The sequence below is a fragment of the Scophthalmus maximus genome, chromosome 4 (genome assembly GCF_022379125.1).
Source record: "Scophthalmus maximus strain ysfricsl-2021 chromosome 4, ASM2237912v1, whole genome shotgun sequence".
NCBI lineage: Eukaryota > Metazoa > Chordata > Actinopteri > Pleuronectiformes > Scophthalmidae > Scophthalmus > Scophthalmus maximus.
This window is the reverse complement of record NC_061518.1, coordinates 2,891,316-2,915,505: the sequence shown is the minus strand read 5'-3', so window position 1 is coordinate 2,915,505 and position 24,190 is coordinate 2,891,316. Positions and strand designations below refer to the sequence as shown.

At 44.8% G+C, this 24,190-nt stretch overlaps 1 protein-coding gene across 1 annotated transcript in view; it reads right to left on the bottom strand.

The window, feature by feature from the left end:
- The window catches only part of LOC118302683 (protein kinase C-binding protein NELL1-like), a 217,373-nt gene that overhangs the window by 162,997 nt on the left and 30,186 nt on the right, over window positions 1-24,190 (bottom strand). Inside the window, exons 3-4 of the mRNA XM_047331695.1 lie at window positions 21,663-21,813; window positions 7,049-7,219 (exon numbers count right to left, since the gene is read on the bottom strand). Coding sequence (XP_047187651.1) covers window positions 7,049-7,219; window positions 21,663-21,813 — 322 coding nt within the window. The remainder of the gene's footprint in view (window positions 1-7,048; window positions 7,220-21,662; window positions 21,814-24,190) is intronic.

The following is a 24,190-nucleotide window of genomic DNA, read 5'->3' as shown; positions in this document are numbered from 1 at the left end:
TCGAGACAGAACAACGGAGGAAAGGAAACAGTTCTATCTGATGAATTATGGAGTTATTTCAACTCTCATTCATCCGGTGCTCCTTTCGACTCTAACAGCCTTGTTCTTGTCCTAATGACACTTTTCGGCCGAGCTGATGAGCTGCTTAGCAGGTAAGAAAAGAAAGGGAAAAAAAAGGGGAACATTTGCCTTCCAGCTCACTGGCCTCTTTAATGAGCAAAGCAGAATGTCATTTTCTGCCTGCTGGTCACAAAAAAAAGCTGTACGAGTCGTATCGTTATGAGATCTTTAAGGAGGAGAGGGCTCCCGACGTCTCTCCTCCTCCTCCTCCTCCATCATCAGTCCACCGCCCGGAACGGTGGTGAGCACAATGGGCAAAAGAATGAAAAATAATGTGCAGCATGTACAGAAAAAAGGAAAAGATTCCTCGTAATGAACGGATCCCATGGAGCAGAATCCGCTGAAATATCATGGTCGACAATATTTTACCATGACTGCAACCTTAGTGGCGACCAACTGTGACGTCACCCATTGGTCTGTTAACTGCCTCGGGTTTAGAGTCATGTAGAATTTTCTTTTTGAATCCAGAAGTAACCATATCCGGATGAGCGGGACGCGCATCTGACTAACCTCGTCCACCTGCGCCTATTGGACCGCGCTAGCCGTCAAACCCCCCCCCCCCCCCCCTTCACACCGAATACTGTCCTATCGTTAAAAAGGCTACAAGAAATATCTCAAAGAAAAGAATGCAGAATAGCGCCTTGCTGCAAAATACGGCAAAGGAAACAAATTATTGAAAAGAGTCTCTGTCTCACATTCAAAAAACTAAGCCAAATGAGCAGAAATAAACCAAGCTCCGTCTTATTCTCCCTCACTGGTTCCTCCATCTTCAAGAGCGTCTCCAATCGATAATTACAAAATTCTATTTTTAGGTTCGGGACGAGACGACACTACTGACTGTCTGCAGACAGGAGTCGAGAAAGTCTGTATATATAATACCTTCTGTGTCGCTTTTGTGCTTCAGTAATTGTCTTCAGACACACACACACACACACACACACACACACACACTTTGCTGTGTGTTTATGAATGGAAAATCTTTTTTTGTCTGAGGGAATGTGCCTGTGCACTAATTAGGGCAACAGCATGAGCTATGGTTGAGCTAAATAAGTGGGTGCCATTTTTTATGTCCAGAGCCGTCCCCATGGCAACAGAGGAACTCCTTTCACTTGGTGACAGTTGAAGTAGTAGTTTGAGAAAATCACAAAAAAGACTAGATGTTTTGGTTTACCATTATTGTTTGGTTAGCATTGATGTTAATCCACAGTGATGCCAAAAGATTTATACGTCCACACTAGAGCTGCATCGATTAAACTAAATTAATCGCCAACTATTTTGATAATCGATTAATCGGTTCAAGTTTTTATGGAGAGAAAAAAAGTCAAAATTCTCTTATTCAAGCTTCTTGAATGTGAATATGTTCTGGTTTCTTTGCTCTTCTGTGACAGTGAACTGAATATCTTTGGTGTGTGGACAAAACAAAACATCATCATGAGGTTTGGGGAAAGACGAGCGAGATTTTTCACCATTTTATGGACCGAACAACTAATCGAATAATCGAGAAAATTATTCAGGTCGTCAGAGTAATCGATTATGAAAATAATCATAAATTGCAAGCCTAGTCCGCACAGCGTACACTGCAAATCCAATAATTATCAGATCGCAAATTTTGCCCACGGTTGCGATTTGGTCTTGACCTGAATGACCTGTGACCTTTCCGCTGGCGCTACCCTCGGGACAAAACGTACCTTTTAGCTCTCAACGATCCGAGTGCAGCAGGATTTTTTTTCAGTGTGTTGTTTAATCCGTTGAGGGTTTTTGTTGGGGGTTTTTTGTGCCGTCGGAACTGAGAGGTCTTTGGACTTGTAGTAATGGTGAAAAATGAATTCCTGTGCACAGTCCCCTGAGGGGAGAAGGAGGGAGGGAGGGAGGGAGGGAGGGAGCAGACAAAGAGGTTGAGTCCATTACTGTGCCGTATCCCGGAAAAAGGAGGGAGCCAACGAAGAGAAACCACTTGCTTTCAAAACTCGACCCCGCACGAAGATTGGCTTTCATATCACATCTAAAGGTCACGGGGGCCCCACTCGCTAAACCGGGCGCCCAAATAAGACGGGGACCGCACGGGGGCTGAGGAGGAGCAAAAGTTCCCCAGAGAAACACCTGCACACCAAATGACCTTCGCTGAGGCGGTGTGGGTTTGTGAGCGACGGGCACATCCAATGTCACCACCGCGATTAGCTATTCAGCCCCTCCCCCGCCCGAAAAAAATCCAAAGAGCCGACTCGTGAGCTATGACGCACGGCGTCATTAATTCAATTTGGAAAAATTTTGCAGGTCGCAATTACACACGGCGGTTGTGCGAGCGGCTGACCTTGTCTGAGCTCCACGGCGGCACCACTGCAGGTAATATGGCAGAAATGTGCGCGTGGGAGGGAAATGACCCGCGGTAACTGGAGGTGTTCAGAATGAAATGCGTTTTGAAAATGATCGGCGGCGGAGGACGATGAGGAGGAGGAGGAGGGGGAGGACGGGAAAAAGTCATGGAGGGAACACACACTGCAGCCGTGTTCTCACACTGAATGCAGCGATATATTGCAGTTCAATATTTATCATTATTACTAAAAATCTTTGAGCTGTTCGATGCCCCTAAAATGCTGCCGAAGCATTTTCATTTTCATATTCATTTTTCATCCGGACAGAGGAAGCACAGTGTTTTGATGCAGGCAAACAAAACTGCAGGTTTTGGTCAAAATATTTAAGATTTTGGAACTATGATAGTTTATATGTTTGAATGAAAGACGCTGAAGTTCAGGTGTTCAATTTCTTTTATCTTTATAGGAACAATTAATCCCAATTTTATTATAATATATACATATATATATATATCCCACTTGGGGCGACGCTGCCTCCCTGTGCTCCCTCGGCAGGTTCAGGTTCATGTTCAGGTTACTTTATTAATACACGTAAGTAGATTTATTTTTGTAGTTTAAGAGAGTTCAAGGGAGCAGGCATCCGTCTTGAATGTTTAAGACGGCAACGACAATATTCACAGAGACAGAAAAGTGCTCCGGGCTACAAACCAAAACCACAACTTCTGAAACGACAGTAACAAGAAATAACAAATAAACAACTCAGGAAAAACAGAGTTTAAAGCTACAGTGTGTAATATTAATACGAACGTATTCACAGAAATTTAATTTATTGTCCATAACTGTGTTCATATGTGTATAATCACAATGCTTTTTCGTCAACTCTGAATGAGTTATAATATATATACCGGAAAAATGGAATCGGCGGTGCGCCGCCATAAAGTGTCCCCCGTCGGCCGCTCGGTCGGTTGCAATTTGCAGCTTTACCACCAGATGCCGCCAGAAAATTAAAAAAATTACAGGCTGGGGCTTTAATAAATAGGAATAATTCCATTAAAAGAGTAAAAGCACTTCAATAAATAGATGTTCCCACGATAAATAAATCTGTAAATAAATGTGCAAAAATTTGCTATTGCTTGTTCAACTGAACAAAAGCAGCAGGCTGTTTCTGTACCGCTTTGTTCTGCACTTTGGGACTTCAAACCTCACATTTCCATGAACTCTCCGGTTTCTGATCCACCTTCGAATGAAGTCAGAATCCTAACCCAAGGGTAAAAAGTCCTTCGCTTGGACACGGCGTCACCCGCACTGCAGCCCCGACAAAATGACAGGTACAAATTGAAGCCGTTGACCTGCGAAAGCCGGAGGATTTACCTCATGAACATCAGAAGACAAGATGTGGCAGCGGTGTTATCCACAAGGATCAAGTCAGTCGAAAACAGGGGATCATGTTTCCGTTTCTTGTTTGCATACAGCAACAAATCTGGAATCCTCTGTTCCTTTGACAGCAATACTTTGTGAATTGCTGAATTTTTATCAATTGCGTCGTCTCCAAAACGCAATAGAACTGAGTACTACTTTTTTATATAAATTAAGAATATACATGAAAGATGTGCAGGGGGAAAACAACAACTTGCCGACTCTACATATCTGTCAGACTTTGCAGATGGAGAGCCGTCCGTAAAAGAACAGAGCGCTGATGAGCATTTCCATCTCCCCTGCCCGGGCGCAACGTGTAAAATACAGATGGAGGATGAAGGGGAACTGCACTTAGAGCCGACTACTTTGTCCACCGAACGCTTAACAGCAGGATTTGCCTAAATGAGTCTACAAGTAGTACTGAAGGTACAGTAGTCAAGAGACTCTGGAGCCTCTGCGTTTGAATATGCGCGTATGTCATAGAACGGCCGTCAAGACAAGTGAGAACTGTGAAGGGCGCGGAGCGCTACACGGTGGACGTTCACCTGAAGACGCGAGGATTCAATGCACTCCCTCGTTTATGGATGTTTAAAAACCATTTAATGAGCCTTGAAATCAATAAAGGGCTGTTTAGTGCACAAATCAAATCGCTCCAAGGCTAATGAGTCTGCCAATTTGCCTTTTTTAATGGACAAATCATTCCCGACACTTAAGTGGAGAGAGATGATGATGAAGATGACGATGTCAGCAGGGGTATGATTTTCTGTTTCGTCCCTCCTGTTTTCTGTAGTTGTTCTTTTCTTCCTTGTGCCAAAGTCGTCACCAAAGCCAAATTTAAGCATTTTGAGTAGTGTGCGGCGAGAACATGTGGACAACTACAATCGGGTTTCTAATTCTTTTGTGTTTGTGTGGTTTAATAAGTTCCTGAGACGCCCACCTGAAGGTCAAATCATCAGTCCCAGAGACCTGAGTCCACTGAGATTCTTCAAGTTGAGCATTCTTGATTGCGTGTGTGTGTGTGTGTGTGTGTCGGTGTGTTGTGTACTTCACTGCAGCTCGCTTTCACGCCGCTTCCCAGGTCCATTGCATTCCCACTGCGTCAAATCCTTCTGTTCTCTCGGTGAAAATTTGCTCGGTGGGTGCAGGCGTCTGCAGCCCAGTCAGGCTCCGAGGAAACAACATCTTCTGCCTTCTGCTTAAAAACGTTCATTTACAGCTCATAGCACTTAGCAATGGCAAATACCTTCAGTTCGATCAAAGACGCTCCAAACTGCAGCCAGCTTCAAAACGTAGACCTAAAACCAAAGTGCACTTCACCTTTTAGTTGGAGGTATTATTTGTCCATGTTCTTTTAATCTGCTCATTTTGTAAAGCACTGCGAACCGTCAAGAACCCGGAGAGAACCCACGCACACACGGGGAGAGCATGCAAACTCTACACCTGCCCTGGTTGGTTTGAACCGGGATTCGAACCCAGAACCTTCTTGCTGTGAGGCGAAAGTGCTAACCGCTACGCCACCGTGCAGCCCTCGCTCCGCCACCATTGGATGGCAAATGGCAGTAGACCAACCCATCCGATGTCCTATCTCTTCATCAAGTCAGCTCTCAACCCAAAAGAGCTGTAAGCACGAGAAAAAGCATTGATTGCAACTGTATCCAATTATGTTTAGATCTTTTCTGCCTATAATCACACACCGGGACGCGCTCTTTTATCTTCACTACAGTCTCATCTGATAGACGGCCTGATGGGAATAATAGGTGTCTGGGAAGAATCGATAGGACAACGAGACCCCGCCCTCGTGCCTCCCTACATGTTGGAGCACGAGAGGGGACAGAGCTTCTCTTGTACATCGAGTGTTGGCCTCGTGTTCGCCGTGCGTCCGTCCGGCAGCTACGTTACGGGGGGGAAACGAGCGAGTGGTGTCTTCATGGCTCTCGGGAGGAAGAGTGAGGGTCGAGGACGATACCACACGCTGAGGTGAATGTTTATAGATCAGCTCCGACTGAGTGCGACTCCAGAACAGGGGCCTTCATTGCCCGATCGATGGGGCGATTATATCATTGTTGCCTTCCACTTCATTACGGGAAAGTCTGAGCTGCACGCAACACACTCACACGCAAAGTACAGCTCTTCTCTTACCCCATGTCTAAGTCAATGAGTTGGAGGTTTGTTTGTTCTCCCGAGGAGAAAGTCAAAAAACATTCTTTAGAATTTTTAAAAAAGGTGGATTTTTGAGAATTAAGTCAAACTAAATCTGTGCAAATTTTTCTTCTTTCAAGAAGAAATTTGATTTTTTTTTTTTAAATTTTGCTTAAAATAGGTGGAAGTCAAACTAAAATATTTGAATATTTTTTTGCATTTGAGAAGAAAGCAGAAATATCAGGAATAGAGTCAAACTAAATGAGTGGAAATTTGTCTCTTTTTTCAAGAAGAAATCCTAAAAAAAAATTTTAAATTTGCTTTAAAAAAGTGAATTTGGTAGTTAAGTAAAACTAAATTAGTGGAAGGCTTCTTATTTTTTTTTTTTTCCAAAAAAATGGTCTAAAAATATATTTTTTAGAATTTTGTTTAAACTATGTGGAGTTTTGAGAATAAATTAAAATGAAATCTTTAGAAGGATTTTTTTCGCATTTGAGAAGAAAGTAGAAATAACGAGAATAAAGTCAAACTAAATCATGGAAAGTTGTTGTTTTTTCAAGAAGAAATTCGAAAAAAAAAAAATTTTTGAATTTTGTATTAAATAGGTTGAATTTTGAGAGGAAAGTAAAACAAAATCATTAGAAATATATATATTTTTTTGCAATTGAGCAGAGAGTGGAAATATCGAGAATAAAGGTAAACTAAATCAGTGGAAGGTTTTTATTTTTTTCAAGAAGAAGGTCAAAACATTTTTTTTGAATTTTTTTTTAAAAAGAGGTGGAATTTTTAGAAATAAAGTGAAACTAAATCATTCGAAGATATGTTTTTGGCACCTGAGAAGAAAGACAAAATATCGAGAAGAAAGTCAATCTCAATAAGAGGAAGTTATTTTTTTCTTTCCAAAGGCCCAAATCTCTGGCATAAAGTACAAATCTTCTCTTGGGGGTTCCGTTGCTGGTTAACAGTCATCCACACAGAGAGAGTAGCAAATATGTCACGTGTGTGTGTGTGAGTGTCTGTGTGTGTGTGTGTGTGTGTGTGTGCGCGCGTGCGTGCGTTACCTGTTGCAGTCCACGTGGAGCAGCAGGTGGGTGGCGCTGATGGTGAGGGCGATCTTGTGCCACTGGCCGTCGGCGAGGCGGTAGGGGAAGGACTCGGAGCGCGGCTTGCCTTTGAAGCGGTAGTGGTAGCGGATCTCCTCTCTCACCCCGCTGCTCTCCAGCTCGAAGTAACTGCACAGGAAGAGAGGCGGGAGGTCAGAGGTCGGGGACGCTCGGTGTCGCGGACGAGGAGTATGGAAAAAATATATATATATATATATATATATATATATATATATATATATCTAAACATTCAGTACACGGTCTTGCACGAAGCAGGTTAGCGATTTATTTTACAAGCCCTTTTTCTTGGAGATACAAAGATTTATATTTGGTAAGTTTCTAGATTGTGAAATACATAAATCAATGACCCAAACCTTTTTTCTGAATATCAGAGCCAAGATTTGTCTGATGTATCGGCAAGGTTCTGCAATATTGGCTGGATTTCTTGAAGATATTTATTCATTTCCAATCAAATCATACAACATAATAAAGGTGTCATTTGAGGACGTGATCGGGTCTGAATAGATTTTTTTCATGACATTTTGAAGACAGACATAACTGATAGATAAATAAAAACATCAAACAGTTCTTAGTTTCACATGATTATACACGGGAAAAATTATAATTGTGAATATGAAATTCCAGATCTGCCAATAGACGACTCCAAATCCTAGACGTTGTGGACCTTTAAGAAAAGGCCTCTGGATAAAACCCTTCATGCAGTTTCATTACCCAGCTAACACAACGTAGCAACATTAAACAGCTGGCATAGTGGCTTACACCACTGACTTTGGAACAGAATGTCGGGGGTTCGATTCCAGGTCGTCCCAGTGTTCGTTCACAGTGAATTCTGTGATGTGATTTAATGTAGAAAATGTTCCTGGGCGCGTGAAGAACGTGTCTGTCAAACCAAACAGGGGGAAAGCCACTGTCCTCACTCTCGCCGCCTCCGCCGCGGCGTGCGTCCAGCCACAGAGGCCCGGGGCCCGGGAGCCTCAGGCCAACCAGTCGTGACATTTCAGCTTCCCCGCAGCTGCAAATGACCCCAAACTAGAAACACACACTCACAACATATATACATATATAGAGGTTATGTACGAGAGAGCTGTATATATATACAGCTCTCAACCTACAACTGGAAGCTCTCTACAACCTGGAACTTAGATAGAACTTTGCCTATCCCAATATATTCAGATGCAGAACTCCCTCTCTTACACACACACTCACACAAACAGGGATCAAGCCCATTCAATACCGAGTCTCAACAGCTCTCTTGCATAAATATGCAAGAGGCAGAGCCGACCGACTCCGCGGAATATCAATCAAGGCCCGCATCGGTGAAACTGAGGAAAAACTCGCGAAGAACTCGCAACACAAATTGCCAAACGCTGCTGGACGGGTCTGCGTTGGAATGAATGTCCTTATCCGCAGCTCATGAGACATGATGTGATCAGTGTTGCACTGCAGCACGTCCTCTGCACACCTGAGCATTGTTGTTTGGAAAGAAACATCAGCCGGCAGATGTTGAGGCAAGTTGTAAACAACAGTTTAGCCGGGATTTCTCAATCATTAAATAGCGAGGCAAAAAGAGAAAATCTTGTTAATCATCCCTGTTTTCACAGGAAGCACAGCAGGACAACAATTAACTGTGATTGATGTTCAACAACACGAAGTTTGCATCATTTCATTTTTCACCTTGGTCTCCTCTTCCACGCGGCGTGACTTATGACTTGTTTCGGTACCGTGGCGACTACAGAGGTGTTTTTTTCCTCCCGCCCTACCTTACTGTAAGTGAGAGCCACACCATTGCCATGGTTACAGCACACTCTCTCTCTCTCTCTGCTTACAGTATGATGTCAGTCGGGGTCATGTTGTACTACGCTGAGATTGTGCAGTTTGTGTGTCCCCTGCAGAAATTCAGTGTGAGTGACGGAAGCGTCGGGACACATGTTTTGCCAACACGTCAACGTTTGCCATGTCTCGTTTGTGATATTACGAATGAGTGAATAATACACTGTATTGTTTATAGCAGAAAGGGGAGGAGGGGAAGAGATGACTGCCTCTCTCTCATAGAAACATCTGCTCACCTGCTCATTCATGATCTGGACTGATCAGCCAATCCCTTAAATCATGCAGCAGAGTGATTGTTGCGACCTTTAGAATGAAAAAGATGAATAAAAGATTAAAAGGTAATGGCAGCCTATCAGCCCCCGCCGAAAAATTAACAAGCGTCACAGGAGCGAGAAGGTGTTTTTTTTCGACAACATCGAAAATTGCATCCGCGCGCAGAACACGCTGGCGAGAGGGAGCGTCGGTGCGACCGGCCAGTCAGGGCGATGACATGCGGCACAAAGGTCGGCCGACCTTTGTGCCGCATGTCATCGCCCTGAGGGTCAAACGAGCACATCGCTCTGGGGGCCGAGCGCGGACCCGACATCTCGTTCTCCCGCCACCCCTGCAAGGAGGCGGAGCGTTCTCGTACCTGTCGGCCGGAGGGAGAATCGTTTGCATCAAACCGGTGACAGAGAGAGAAAAAAAAAGGAAAGGAGGAGGAGGTAGAAAGAAAGAAAGAAAGAAACGAGAACGAGAGCGTCTCCAGCTTCTGCTTCCTCGGGGGGCTGCGACAGACCTGGAATCACTGAACGAGCGCTATTCATGGTTTGACTCATGAAATAGTCATCAAAGGCATTAGCTCCACTTCGCGACGGCGAGCGTTTGTTTTATGAAGCATTTAGCCGGAGCCATTGTACCCCTGCATTACAGCATGTTAAATGAAGGGGAATACTATATCGGCAGTGCCAGTCCATTTATAATGAATTGTGTTGCCTAGGCAGACGCTAAAAAATTATAAATCTGTTGTGGTGCGTCTCAGATCACAAAAAAAAAATATATATATATATATATATATATATATATATATATATATATATATATATATATATATATATATATAAACAATGAGCCGCATCACTATTTAAAGACTTTAACCTTTTCATGGCGGAACCAGCATTTTCTTTTACAACGCCGCCTTTTAAACTAATGGTAACTGCGATGGATCTAACGGAGCCCCTCGTGTGAGCATCCACAGCTTTGACATAAAGAAAAATCATGTTTGCATAATCAAAGAAAATAGAACATTTCGGCAGTGGCGAGACTTTGATCAGAATGGGTTCAAATTTTGATGTGAGGGTTAAACGGTCGCGTGTGGCTGAGTCAAAACCTAATAATTTATTAGATATAATATATAATATATATAATATATATAATTTGCGTTCAGGGTAGATTCCAATTACAATCATTTATACGAATTGATCAGCTCAACTCTCGGTTAAGCGGTGGACGGCTCGCGGTGGATAATGGCATGTGAAGGACTTCGAAGGACGTGGGCCAAACAACGCTGCTCTCGCCTCGTTGTGAGCATCCTTTCAAAAAAAAAGAGGCTTCGTTGGCCGACTGTGATGTACGACTGTGAAGGCGCCCGACATTTATTTTCTAGAATAAAAAAACAGTTGTCCAGGAAAGAAGTGTTGGAGTGACTTCCCCACCTACAATTCTCTACATCTACACCTCAGCAACACCTTGTTAGCACTTATGTCTCATTTCTAAAAAGAAAAAAACTGCTCATCCATTAATCCATTAGTTGTTTGGTCCATAAAATGTCATAAAAATGCTGAAAAATGTCGATCATGTTTCCAAAACCCCGAGGTGATGCTTTGTTTTGTCCGCACAACTAGGATATTCAGTTTACAGCAAAGAAACCAGATAATAAGAGAATTGTAACTTCAAATAGTTGCCAATTAATTTAGTCATTGATTACTAATCAATTGATCAATTAACTGTTGCAGCTCTAGATGTGGCTGTCTAATTTTTTCCAGCGTTCATTTCCTTATAGCTGTGAGGACCACAAACAAAATCTCAGTCACTTCCACAGTCATTAGGTGGAGGCATGAATCTGAGATGCTGCTTTCCGACGTGCAATGAAAGCCTGGAGATTTTCCGGAACTTCTCCAGGGCGGCTGCATGTGAGAGCGCTGATGTCCGCAAAACGTTGCTCCAGACATTTTCCAGAGCTTCTCCCGCGAGACCCCTGGATATACATCTCCAGAGAATGTCTGAGCCCTTGTGAGAATAGAGCAGGAAAAGTCTCCGGGGAACTAACAGCGAAGCCCGTAGGCGGGTTGAGGATCCTGCGTCGTGCTCTACCACGACGCCACAGAATCTTCTGGACATTTTCCTGCAGTTGTGAACGCATCTGACTCGGGCAAGGCTGCTTGTCCTGCGTTTGTCGTGTGCGTACGCAATATGCAAACCCCAGGAAAACGCCCAGACCCAATTTTGGGTCATGTCTGAAAACAGCTAGAGGCCGACACAGGACTGTATAAAGGTTTTTGAACTGACTTATCATGTAATACCCTCAAGGAGGCGTCAGGTTGATCCCAAATTCATTCTTCAGACGGCCACAAAGATCTATCTTTAGAGACAAGAACAACGCAGAGTAGATGCTCTGGCCCTTATAGACCTCGGAACTCAATATCATGGAGTCAGTCTGGGGTTATATGAAGAGAGAGAAAACATAGAGGCAGCCAATATCCACAGAGCGGCTGTGCCAAGTTCTCCAAGAATGCTTGCATGGTCTATCTGCTTAGTACCTCGCAAACAGTGCACAAGTGCAGCAGAATATCTCTGAGACAGAACCCCCTGAGGTGTGATGCTAGGTAACCAGGCAACCACCAAAAGATTCACCCCCACTCCATCGGGACTAGTTCCGTTCCCACAGCTGTAAGTTAATTGTGAGGCCATTCGCTTGCAGTGACCAGATGCCAAATAACAGCGGATGTCTTCATTCAAAGACAATCAAATACCTCCTGGAGGAAGCAGAAGAGCAGCAGATTAAAAAACTGCTCAAGTCCCCGGGGAGCTGTGATTGAAGTCACACAGGGACCTTTAGCAGCAGGGGGGGTCCACCCCGCTGTGCTGCCCCTCTTTAACCTCTCAAACTTCCCCTGAAGCTGAATGGAATTACATGTTGTAGAATGGATTATCCTTCAAGATGAATTTGGGGAAGGAAAGGGAACAGCATCCGCACTGTTGGACAAACCAAATGCGGGGTTGGAACTGCGACAACGACATGTCCACATTTACCCATCATCACTCTCGAGCCATTTTCATATACGAACTCTGGAGATATCGGAAGAATCAGGTCCAGAGGTCACACGAGAATGGTTTGAGAGTGAGGACGAGTGAATGTGTTTATGAACTTTGGAGGATGCCCTTTAAAAAATAAAAAATAACCCTCCCACTCTGGTTGACTCTTTCAAGAAAATGTGATCTTAAAGTGGAACAATACCATGACTTCACAGACTGTTGGTGTGTGTATATTGATGTATTTTCACTGTATTTTTCTCGCCCACTATTCCCTACAAATAGACCATCACGGGAACGCAACTGCAAAGTGTCTTCTACTCTGTCTCAGCCTTGCTCCGCTAATTTCAACTTCAACAGGAGCTTCACCTTTACGCCTCTGCTGCTGTATAACCACCATCTTCTTTCACTCCAGCTCTGCTTGAGTGAAAATGTGTTTTTGGGGGTTCTGGCAGAGAGTAAATTGAAAAGAAAGATTTCATAACTTTTCAATAGAGATTCTTTTCCCCCGTCAGTGCAAATGTGATATGGACAAAGAGCATTATAGCTGCAGAACATACCAACTGATAAAATATTCAAGGTGCCGGCATAACTGTTTTCATAATTCGGGACGTAGAAAGAACAGTGGCTGTTGCCAATGCCTTTCCCACATTGTCTTCGCTGCATTATAGATGTGCGGAGACCGCTAGAGACGGTGATTCAAACTGCTGAGTAACAAGTAAACGGCCACAGTGGCAGTGGTGCCGGCTGCTTCTCCTCAGGGGGAGATTGTGAACTCCGGAAGGGTCTCGAGAGTGCGGTGACAGCTCTGGGAAGAAGCTGTTGATTTGACAAGTGGGTCTTCGTCAAAAATGCACGGGCGTCATATGCAAGAGAAAAGTTTGGAAAATGAATGGCTGCCCGGGGAAATGCTGGGTTGGCTGTACATCATCCTGTCCCCCCTTTTTCTTCAACCCCCCTGGTTTCATGCAGCTATTTTATGGAGGGCAGCTGACAACCAATTATCTGCTCAGTGGGGAGGTCAACACTCCGGAGCATGTCCGTGCAGTGGGCGGAGGAGGAGGTAAACCACATACTATGATGGAAAAATGCACTCATGCCTTCACTTACTGACCTGGAAAATGTGACCAGGATTGATTGAGAGGCATTGTGCTCCGCTTGTCACTGGAAGACCAATCCTTGATGGGAGTTTCTGGGTTTAGCAGGCGGTTCTCATCACGCCGGGTGATGGCGCAGATAGGTGTAACTTTCACGGCTGAACCTCTATCGGGATTAGGTATGTGGGTCAAAAGGGATGTGGTGAGCAGAAGGGAATCAATTCTCATTTTCACAGTTTGAAGTGTTTTCCAGGAGCGATATCATTAGCAGCAAGGCAAGGTGTGAGGCAAACTGAATCGAGTTCCTGGCGATGGGGTCCATCAGGGATGGGGGGGTGATACCATCCAGTTTAAACAGTCGATGCACAGGCCAGGGAAAGCGGAATCATTGGTTTGCAGGGTGCGGAAGAGTAGATAGAGAAAATCCACAAGGGTGCTCCTTCAAAAAAACAAACAAACATGCATTTCATGCTTTTGTAACTCTGGTGTTGCTGATTTTTAGGGCCAGTGAGCTAACTAACTTGCTTACTTATAGGAAACAGTTAGATAGTGAATTAATAATCACTACGGCTCAGGATACAGCTGGGAGTTTGCCTTGCAGAGGAGACGGGGGAAAACCCTAGTACAGCTATGTGGTCGGTTACTTTTGAGAAATGATACTACTATATACTACTACTACTGCTCCTGCATGTTGATTGCACGGCCGATTAATGGACGATCACCTGAACCAGAGCAAATGTTGTAACCATGAGTTTCCTTTTCATCTTACATCATCCAGACTTCCGTGACAGGAAGAGACTGTCCTCCACCCAGATGGGTCGTTTTCTGAAGCAGCGTATTTCAACGTATGTGGTTGCTCCAAAGGCCGCAGACCTCTCATCGGTGGACCTGGTAAGTTTGTCAAGTTTGGGTATTTAATTGGAGTTGATAATATTCTGTAAAGTAAAGTAATCGTGCTGATTCTCTGCCACGTCACCCTTACCATAACCCTTACCTTTAGCAGCTCATCCACCACGCTTTGGTAAAGCAAATAAGTAAGTAAATAAGTATTTATGGCGTACCTCCTGTCAACGGTAGAGGCACTAATTTGAGAAACAGTCAATATAGTCGGTTTTACTACATACGTATGAAATAGTTGGTCGTATGACTTGGAAAACTCATTCTTATAGAAGTATTCTTATAGACAAGTATTTGTCAGTTTTGCTTTGGGACAGTCGTGCCGTTATTCAGTGTCAGTGGTCCTGGCCTTGCCAATGTCGAAAGTCTTTTTCGAGGTTTCTTTCGAGGGTTTTTGTGCCGGTGAGCCGTTTCCTGTTCCTCCTTCACGAGGAGGAGGAGGAGAAGGACAGTCGAGAGGCTGGTGAAGGTCTCTGGGGTCTGAAGACAGGTGGACAGGTGGAGGCTCTCTGGCTGTGTCTCGAGTGTCGAGGAGATCCTGTCACTCAAACCAACAACAAACACAGTGGAGTGTCTGTTTGTGTGTGTGTGTGTTTTTAGGGGGAGTGTGTGCCAGGGGTGAGGTTGTCTTTTTGTGTTGCTAGGGAGCAGGCAGAGCGTTTGGCATGCTGTGCGAGTTATTTTGTTTTTCCTGTGGGCTTGGTGTTCTTCGGGGTTCCTTCCCCGTAGGCCTCTCCAGCAGATGTGGAGCTGCCCGGTGACGTGATTTGTTTTCCGAAAGCTAAGCTCACAGGAAAACCGAGACAGCAATTTAATGTACATATTAAACAGACATATAACAGCCTTTCGTGTATGCGGCATGGTTCGTTTGTCTGTAAATTGCATTGTCCGAACGAGCCAGGTTGGCCCCGTCAAGCCTAATGGTGCCAATTTCTCAGGCACAGCTGATCAGTTATTGACATTTAGCTCCCTTCATGAACCTATGAACTCATAAAAGTTAGCAAAAATTGTTTTCATTTTACAGTGCAGTTACTGTACGGTCGAGTGTCAACCACTCATTAACTCTTGTTTCCAGCTCTGCGATATCCACTCCAAGCTTTTTCACAGAGCAGAGAGAGCGCACAGCCTGCTGCACTGCACCAAACGGCAGACAGACAAAGACGGACACCCAACTATTTCTTTTTCCGAGGAATTTATGGAAAATCTGAAACTGGAGCTCCTCCTAATGAATACTAATGTTGCTCCATGACCCAAGTATCTGGTTGCCTAATGCACAGCCCTCTGTCAATAAAGGCAATACACTTCAGAAAAACTTAACACGTCCTGTCCAATTACCAAGCAGGAAGTTTGGATGGTTTTCACACACCAGGAAGTAAGACTGAGGGGAAAAACTAAAACAAAACATGGAGAACAAAAGCTGTAATTCTGAGCAAGAAGTGCTAATATCTGAACTTTGGTCAGCGTGTGTTTCTTCACAGGATTTCCGAAAAAATGAGGAGAAGAAATAATCCTTCTGAGGCTGCGTTAGTAATGCGTTCCTTACCTCCCTCTTTTGGGGGGAAATAAATAGCGCAGAGGAATAATCCGGGTGGAAATGGCTCGGCTCACCCCTCACCCCTACTCCACAGGGGGGATCAGGAGAGCAGGAATCGAAGCCAGCACATTTTATGCTCCCTCCAACATTCAAACACACACATATGCGATGAATTTGTGTGTGTGTGTGTGTGTGTGTGTGTGTGTGTATACATATGGGATGGCAAAACAAAACTTGCTGCAGATCAAATCTAAGCATAAAGTAAACAGACAGAAACTGAGGGGGCAGCGCGGCACGGCAGCAAACTGACTTCTCAGATCAGCCGCCAGGAGCTCACGGACAATCGCAATCGTGGCAGAGAATAACAACCGAAGCTACCATACGGAGTATATGTTGGAATCCGACGATATGCGTTGATTTATCAGGTTAGACAGGGTTTTTTTTTAGCAAATGGTTGGAATACAAAACGCCAAAAACAACTTGAAATGCCACAATTGGAGAGATTTTTAGTGAAATCTTTCGGTTCCATCTGCTCATTGTCCAGGACTATGAAAGACACGACACTAGGGGTGTGGAGGTACACGAAAAACACGGTGGGGTTAGTTTGCAGTACCGCGAAAACACTAGTTTACTGAACATGGCCGTCATTCTTGCACCTTGCTCTTGAACAAGCACGTTCGATGTACGTCTGGGCCGCAGCGGAGAACTGCCGGCATTTCGGTGTTCGACGGATTTCATCTGTCCAGCGTCGCTCTAGTTACCTGGGAAAGCGTATCTGTCCGCCCACGCAGCAGACTTTAACGATTGGAAATGCGCAGTTTCAAATCGAGGTCCGCACACAAACGTTACGTTACACTCCTTTTGTGACCGTGGCTTTATTTCATTGTGGCGATTTTGTAGATATTTTTTTCCCCCAAAGCAATCCATGCAAGACTCTAATTCACAATTTAAAATTCCTCGCTTACCATCCATAATGGTCATTTCTGACTGTCCAACTCGCTGCCAGATACAACAACGTGGCTCTCGGATCGGCGATTGTCGATTCAGGATACATGGGGCAAATTCCAAAAAAAAGTTTGTTCTTGAGTTCGTGTCCAAATTCAGCTTGCTCAACAACACTCCCCGAACTTTCACCACCAAGTGGAGCTTAACAAGACCCTCTCCTCCATCATCCTCTGTGTGTTTTCCACCTGCCACATGTCAACTTTAGCTCAGCATGTTTCCTGTAAGTGCTTCTGAACACGGGGCGCCGAGGGAGCGACGGACCCGTCGAGTGACAAAGGGGCAGCCGGAGGAGCTGGCTGAGCATCTTTGGTGTTTTTTTCGAGTGTTCAGGTTCGAGGGAGCAGCGAGAGACCGGGTCTTTGAGTTAGTTCATCACAGAGCCGTTGCCACTCGCTGACAACGAGAGTGTTATTGGGACCCAGGAAACTGCTGGCTAGGATAAAATAGGCTCCTTTTGTTCTATTCAGCCTAGTGGAGCAGCAATAAAGCTTTCGCTCCCATTCCCCAGAGCCAGGCCCAAGAAGAAGAAGGAGAAAAAAAATCTTACGCTTTTTCAGCGGGTACTGAGAAACGCTCGCATTGAAAAGACGCCTTTTTTTCCCCCCACTTTGAGGATGAGGAGAGCGAAGGATGAGAGGACGGAGGAGAGGAGGATATTATCATACTGGGAGAGTGGAGCTGGCAGAGGATGTGGGAGGGGAAGAGGGGGGGGGGGGGGGGGGGGTTTATTGTGCCGAGAGAGAGACGAAGAAGTGAAGGAGGGACACAGTGGGAATGTATGATTGGATTTGGCCGAGTGGCAGAGCGAGCTGTCCGTTGGCTGGACTGACTGGGAGGTTCTGTGCTATAATGGGAAAGAATGGGCTTCGGCCGAGGGCTCTAATAGGGCCTTGAGAGAGGATTCAGGGTTTTCGGAACAGATCCTCAGGCACGACGGATCGCAGGTCTGCGCCGAGCCCGGCCGCGGCCCCTCCGTCCATCTCGGGGCCCAATTTAATTATGCCCGCAGTGTGGCGGTGTGACTCACACAACAACTCGGCCGCAGAATAACTCCGGCCCCGTCGCGACTCGGACGCGGACAGATTTGCAATCTGAATATCTCCTTTGTGATGTTTTGCAGGAAAAAAATGAAAGGGGTCTTGAAATATGAAATGAGTGTACGGAGGGTTTTACTATGTTATGCTTGAGAATTACATTCAGTCTGTACATCGGGGGGTTGGGGGGGGGGATATATTACAGCAGTTCAACTTTATATGTAAGAAGAGATGTCTTATATTCTCTTTTACCCCCCCAGTGGCGTCTGGAAATAAAAAAAAAAAAAAATTTTAGATTCCTCAACAGCAATGTTTTTTTCTTCTTCTTTTATCCCATTACTGTAAATCTCCGCGTATACAGACTCTCATAGATCCACAAATCCTCTTAGGCGGCAGGTTATGGTTGGACGGATTGGGTCAGCAAAACTGAAGTTGACCTGGACGACAATTGCACACATCCCAGTTTGACGGCACCAAAAGTAGAACATTGGTTTCTTTTGTTCCCGGAAACTTTTCGGGAACCGAAATCGAACTAAACGTAAAGCACAGCGGTGGATTATCTTCAAGCATAAAATTAGATTTGAAAGGTGCCGACAAATGTTGCCGTCTTTCTTGTTGAGGCGTCACATCACAATATGTCCCTCCCCGGCCGTTGACGAATTAGGTATTTTTTTGCCGTCTGCAGTTGGCGCACTTGTGAATCGTAATGTAAAACCACACCGCTTTCAAAGTCAAATATCCCCTGCCAACGTCAGAAAACCCCCCACGCCATCCAATTATTTCTTTACAATATCAATTTGATAGAATCCATATGGCTGACACCCAGGTGTGTTTGAGCGCGGCTGAGCGCCTTTTAATGCATCAAGCTACATTTTTTTCCCTACCCGGAGCACGTCGCCGCGCCCCGAAGGGGGAGGAGGACAGCACTGTCAGCCGGCTCCATTTAGCCTCGCTGTCGGCCGGCCGGCCCGCTGTGCGACAATTATGCCCTGCGGGTGATGTGGTCCAGAAAGAGAGAGACTGACGGCGAGGGAGAGGAAGGCTACTCTCAAGGTCACCTCGGAGGCTCAGCAGGGGCCGACACATTTCTCCTCAAGAGGTGACATACGTTACAAACAATCTGTGCCCAGACATTATACACCAGTGAGGAAATTGGTAACTTCATCATAAAAATGTATTTAAAAAGTATGAACAGTTTAAGTCGATTAGTGATCGACTACTAAATTAATCGCTGACTATTTTGATAATCGATTAAGTGGTTTTTATGCGGGGGGGGGAAGTAAAAATTCTCTGATTTCAGCTTCTAAAATGTGAATATGTTCTGGTTTCTTTGCTCCTCTGTGACAGTGAACGGAATATCTTGGGTGTATGGACGAAACAAACATCATCTGGGGGGTTTTGGGAAACACGATTGTCATTTTTCACCATTTTATGGACCAAACAACTGATCCATTAATCGAGAAAACAATCGACAGATTAATCGATTATGAAACGACTAGTTAGCTGCAGCCCAATGTGCAAAAGAGTCCAGATTGTCATTTGTAAAATATTCCATACTATCACATTGTTATTGCTGATGCATTAACATGAAAGGCCGAATTCCAACGTTCTAGCTGAAAAGGGTAGAAATGACCTAAACCCTCCTTCAGTGTTGTACTGAAATATCAGTGTAATATGTTATGATCCATGATATAAAGCCTCCAGCAAATGAAGATGATATTTTTCAGTTAGTGTTGAAATGTTTTTTTTCATTATAATTTTCCCAAAAGAAGCTTCAGTGTTGTACTTACTTTTCTGAAGGACTACACATAAGCTTAAGTATGTCTCCTCAAATCTCCATTGCCATACGACTGAATTCCAACAGGAAACACGTTTCGTGAGAAAACGGAATTTGGAACTGGATTCCGTTTTTCCAATAACCTAAATGAAATGTTGTCAATTTTAAAGCTGCTGTTAATAAATGCAGCGCCAAGGTATGTCGCCCGTGAAACACGACTCAAGTGGACTCAACAATCTTGTTTCCTATACAGAAGATATATTTGCCGCTCCATTTTAAGCGGGTCCAGTCCCCCTCTGTTTGTCTGGAAGCAAACAGAAAGTTTTTAGTGGCGACAGTTTGTCGTATGGTCTCCCGAGACAAATTGGTGTCCCATCTTTAAAGAGCTCGCAGATCTCCCGTTGTCCCCACAGAACACTCCTCTCCGACTTGGAGTTAGCGCTGCTCAGCCGAGCACTAAGTTCTCCTGCTGTAGGCCTCGACTGCTGGGGGAACTCCCATGATGCACCGGGCACACAATTTATATGTCCGTAACTTTGTGGTTTCTCTGTCCCATATTTTTTTTTCCCTTTCTGTCGTCATCCTGACTCCAGAGCTGCATGATCCCGACCCGCCACTTCTTCTCAACACTGTGCATTATCACTAATATTATTTTATCATCGCTGCTGTTATTATTGATAATAAAATTAGATACTGCCGTCATAAGGACGATCAGTTATGACTGTTCCTGGTCTTTCTTGCCATTTTCTCTCCTTTCAACCGAGTCCACGTCTCCACCCAGAGTCCAATTCTGAGGTTTCTTCCAGTTGAAAGGGAATTTTGGGGTTTCTCTCTATAATATTGGAATAGTATTCCCTAGTCCCAACTATGTACTGTGTGTGCCTTGACATATCCTATGGGGTGATGCAATTGAAACTGGCTTGAACATTGATTGATGGATGGATGGGCGGATGGATGGAAGGTTGAGTACCTCTGTCAAACCTGCAGCTATGTTTTCAGGGCAGAGAAACTAGTCACATGTTTAAGATATAGCTTTCTCCACACAGCTCTATGTGCATTTGAGAGGGGTCCACTTCTCCACTCCGCCCACTGTGTATGATTTTGCTTTTGTCTGGAATCGGGGCAAACACATATGTACACACACTTTCCCTCGAATGCTCACTTTGCCTGCGTGTTATACGGAACTAAAAGCTTTTTACCTTCAGAGGGGGGGAAATCAATGTTGCCTGCCCTTTAAAAAAAACAACGATTCACAGTGGTACAGTCTCTCGGGGGGCTAGAGTTCGCTGCTGCCACTTGCTGAAGCCCTTACAGCCGTCACATGCAGCAACATTCAGTCCGTTGTGAACAAATCCAATACGACTCCTTAAAGGGATAGTTCAGTGATTTTGAAGTGGGGTTGTATGAGTTTCCTTATGCATAGTTAATATGTTACCTTAAGGAGATGGTGATCAGATGTTTTTCAGTGGTCCCCTCTGCAACAGTGGGACTCCGACTTATGCTACTTCCACTTCTCCTGTGGAATGACATCGCTGATCACCATCTCCATGAGGTGACATATTAACTATGCATAAGTAACTCATACAACCGCATTTCAAAATCACTTAACTATCCCTTTATAAACGGCCAATTAGCCACGTTCAAATCATTGCTCAGAGAGAGGAAAAAGAGCTCAGTTAAAACCATATACTGCAGTTATGCAACAGTCAGAGATGCGGTTTGTCTCTTATATGCGGCATTCTACAACAGAACATTATCAGCATTGCTTGTGACATGTGCTCCGCTCTCCTCTTGCAGCCACAACACGAGGAAGGTTATCTTGAAGCGTGCAGGAGGAAACGCTGCCCTCCCATCACCCCAACTACTCACACCGGCATACCAGAGTAAACTCACACTGATCTTCACTTTTACTGCACCTCATCGACGACCATCTGCGAAGAGCAAACGAGCGAGACGCCAACTCATCTCTGGCTTTAATTTAAGAACGGGGGGGGGGGGGGGGGGCCCTCTCCGTAATCCGTGGCGGTGAAGTTGTGCTGAAAAAGAGCTGCGGGGGCCAAAATGAAGAGGATTAGAGATGGATTACCTGTGTTCCGACTCGTGGATGGAGAATATGACTCCCGACGTGGACGACTTCTGCTGGATGGAGGCCAGGAAGGTAAACTCGCTTTTCCTCCTGAACAGCTGCACCACTTTCTCCGTGATGTGTGCCGGGGCGTGAACTGCTCTCCCGACATCTGAGGGGGAAATAAAAAAAAAAGCGAAATGGAGAGAAACCGTGAGCTTGTGTCGACTTGCCAAACGTGAGAGCAACGTATTAAGTCAGCTAATCACACAAGGTGAAACACTTTGCACCCCTTTAAGAAGTTATGCGTCGTATGGTTCGGCCCGCGCTGCCTTGCCGTCTGGGTTCGACAGATTGATTTGTTGGCGCCAACACACTCCATACACCAAACCAGTGTATGAACGTACGCGTACACTAGAGAGAACTGTACGTCCCTGAGGACAGAACGACATGGGAATATGATCAGAAATGCAAGATTTCACCCTTGATGAAGTCAGCTTCTGTACTTCTGGACAAAGCTCTCGTCCAGTGGTTTTTGCAATCATTTCTATCAGCTATGACAACGTTGCACTTAAAATTATTTCTGAGATATTAAAAACATTGCCACCACATGGGAAAAAACACACTGTTTGACTTCTAAAAGTTCAGCCGGCGCCAAGAAAAAGACAAAAACGCAGCACTACAGCTAGAACGGGTGGATTTGTTCGTTTTTACTGCTGTAAATTTCACCATTTTTTTTGTATTGCAGCAAGAGCAAGATTATTTTAATATCGAGGGACCACCTCAACATGCATTGAAAAGAAACTTACAGGCTCCGAACACAATGATGAAGGGGGAAAGAAAATATATTAATGTGCGCAAATTGCTACTTTCGTCCTGTGAAGGCAACTTACGATGATTAGACGTTTGGCAAATCCTTCTGCGTGGCACAAATCAGTGCAAGTCGAGTTTACGTGGATGAAAATCGTTGAAACACGAGCTGCCCCGACGGTGGGAAAACGTGCTATGCTGTAGATGATTATATATGACAATTATTGGGTGTGCTAAGCTTTTTTTAAATTTTATTATCAGCAACGCTCGTGGCACTCCGGTGGGTCGGTGGGTTCGCCACCTTGATCCCGACTGAAATCTCTCGGCAACTTTTGGATACGATGCCATGAAATGTTGAGACGGTGGTTTTGTTAAACTGACCTTTGATGATCCCCGGTCCACCCACGGTTTGACATTTGTGATTGCAATGCCTCATTAACTGGTGGATTATTGAACGGGGTTGCCGTGGAATTTGGTAAAGGGTTCATTGATTCGGACGGACGACACACAACTCTGTTGTCTCCAGAGTTTGGTAATGGATATGGTCCTCAAAAGATTAGGACTATAAGCATTTTGTGTCCGCGTGTGGGCGAGGAAACCTTAGAAACTCGCAGAAACTGCAAAACATGTCTGAGCCAACAGCGTCTGTGGTTCCACACTCACAGCCGCACATGACAGAGTCATCGCAGGGCTTTTAAATCTCCCCGGGGGTGACGGAGGCCAGCCTGCCCTCCAACTCAGCCTCCCCCTCGCTGTCATAGCCCCCGTCGACGGAGCGCCCACTTCCCCAAGCTTCCCCTGGTTCTTCACCATGCTGGCTCCACGACCAATCCGTCGTCAGATCACTCCTTCACAAATTGTCGGGGGGGGCTAGGCCTGATTTTAAGACGTAGAGAAACTGACAGATTTCAAGTGGCGTCTGGGGTTTTTTGTACCTGCACCTGACCAACAAAAAGACGCCTCGAGGTCAACACAATTGTTTTGCCACATTAATTCAATCCTACTCAAACTGCCGCTGACGCCCCTTGTGTAAGTGCCTAATACAGTCAGGTTTACACTCTTCACAGCCATGATCGATATCGACAAATTGCAGAGACGAGTCTCCACTCAGAAGAGGCGGCAGACAAAAGCAGAAGTGGACTCTTATCCCCGTGCATATGAGCTTCGACTGCAAATGAGACAGGGAGATGAAATGTATTTTCGTCTGCGGTGATTAACGGCACGACTTCAAAGTAGCTAAGATGCTACAACTTTACATTGGAATTTCTCTCCTCGGTTCTTTTGCAAACGAGATTAAACAATTTCTCATACACCCTCACAACCACAAAGGCTATTTGCCCTTGATAAATTGCAGGGAACTGGAAATAAAACTTAGTAGACGTGAGGAAACTTGTCAAGGTTAGAATATAAGGGCCCTTTTCACATCGACCTATTTGGTCCGGAACTTTAGCCTTTTCAATTTAGTCCAAATGACCAAATTTAGGACCAACCGAACAAAATTTGTCTGGATCAAACTGAACCATGGTTCAGTTCGTTTTTGATAGTTCGAACTTTCAAACCACTTGCAGGAAGTTGAGACGGCATTAGACAACGGAAGAAAACGAAGTGAAATAGAAGCAAAAATGAGTTGTGGGAGGAAGAGGAGACAAAATACTTAACCGCACTTTTTGAGAGCTGCGCCTGAAAGTTGGTGAGGCTCTTAACGAAATTGACAAAATGAACCAATTCATTTAATTCCT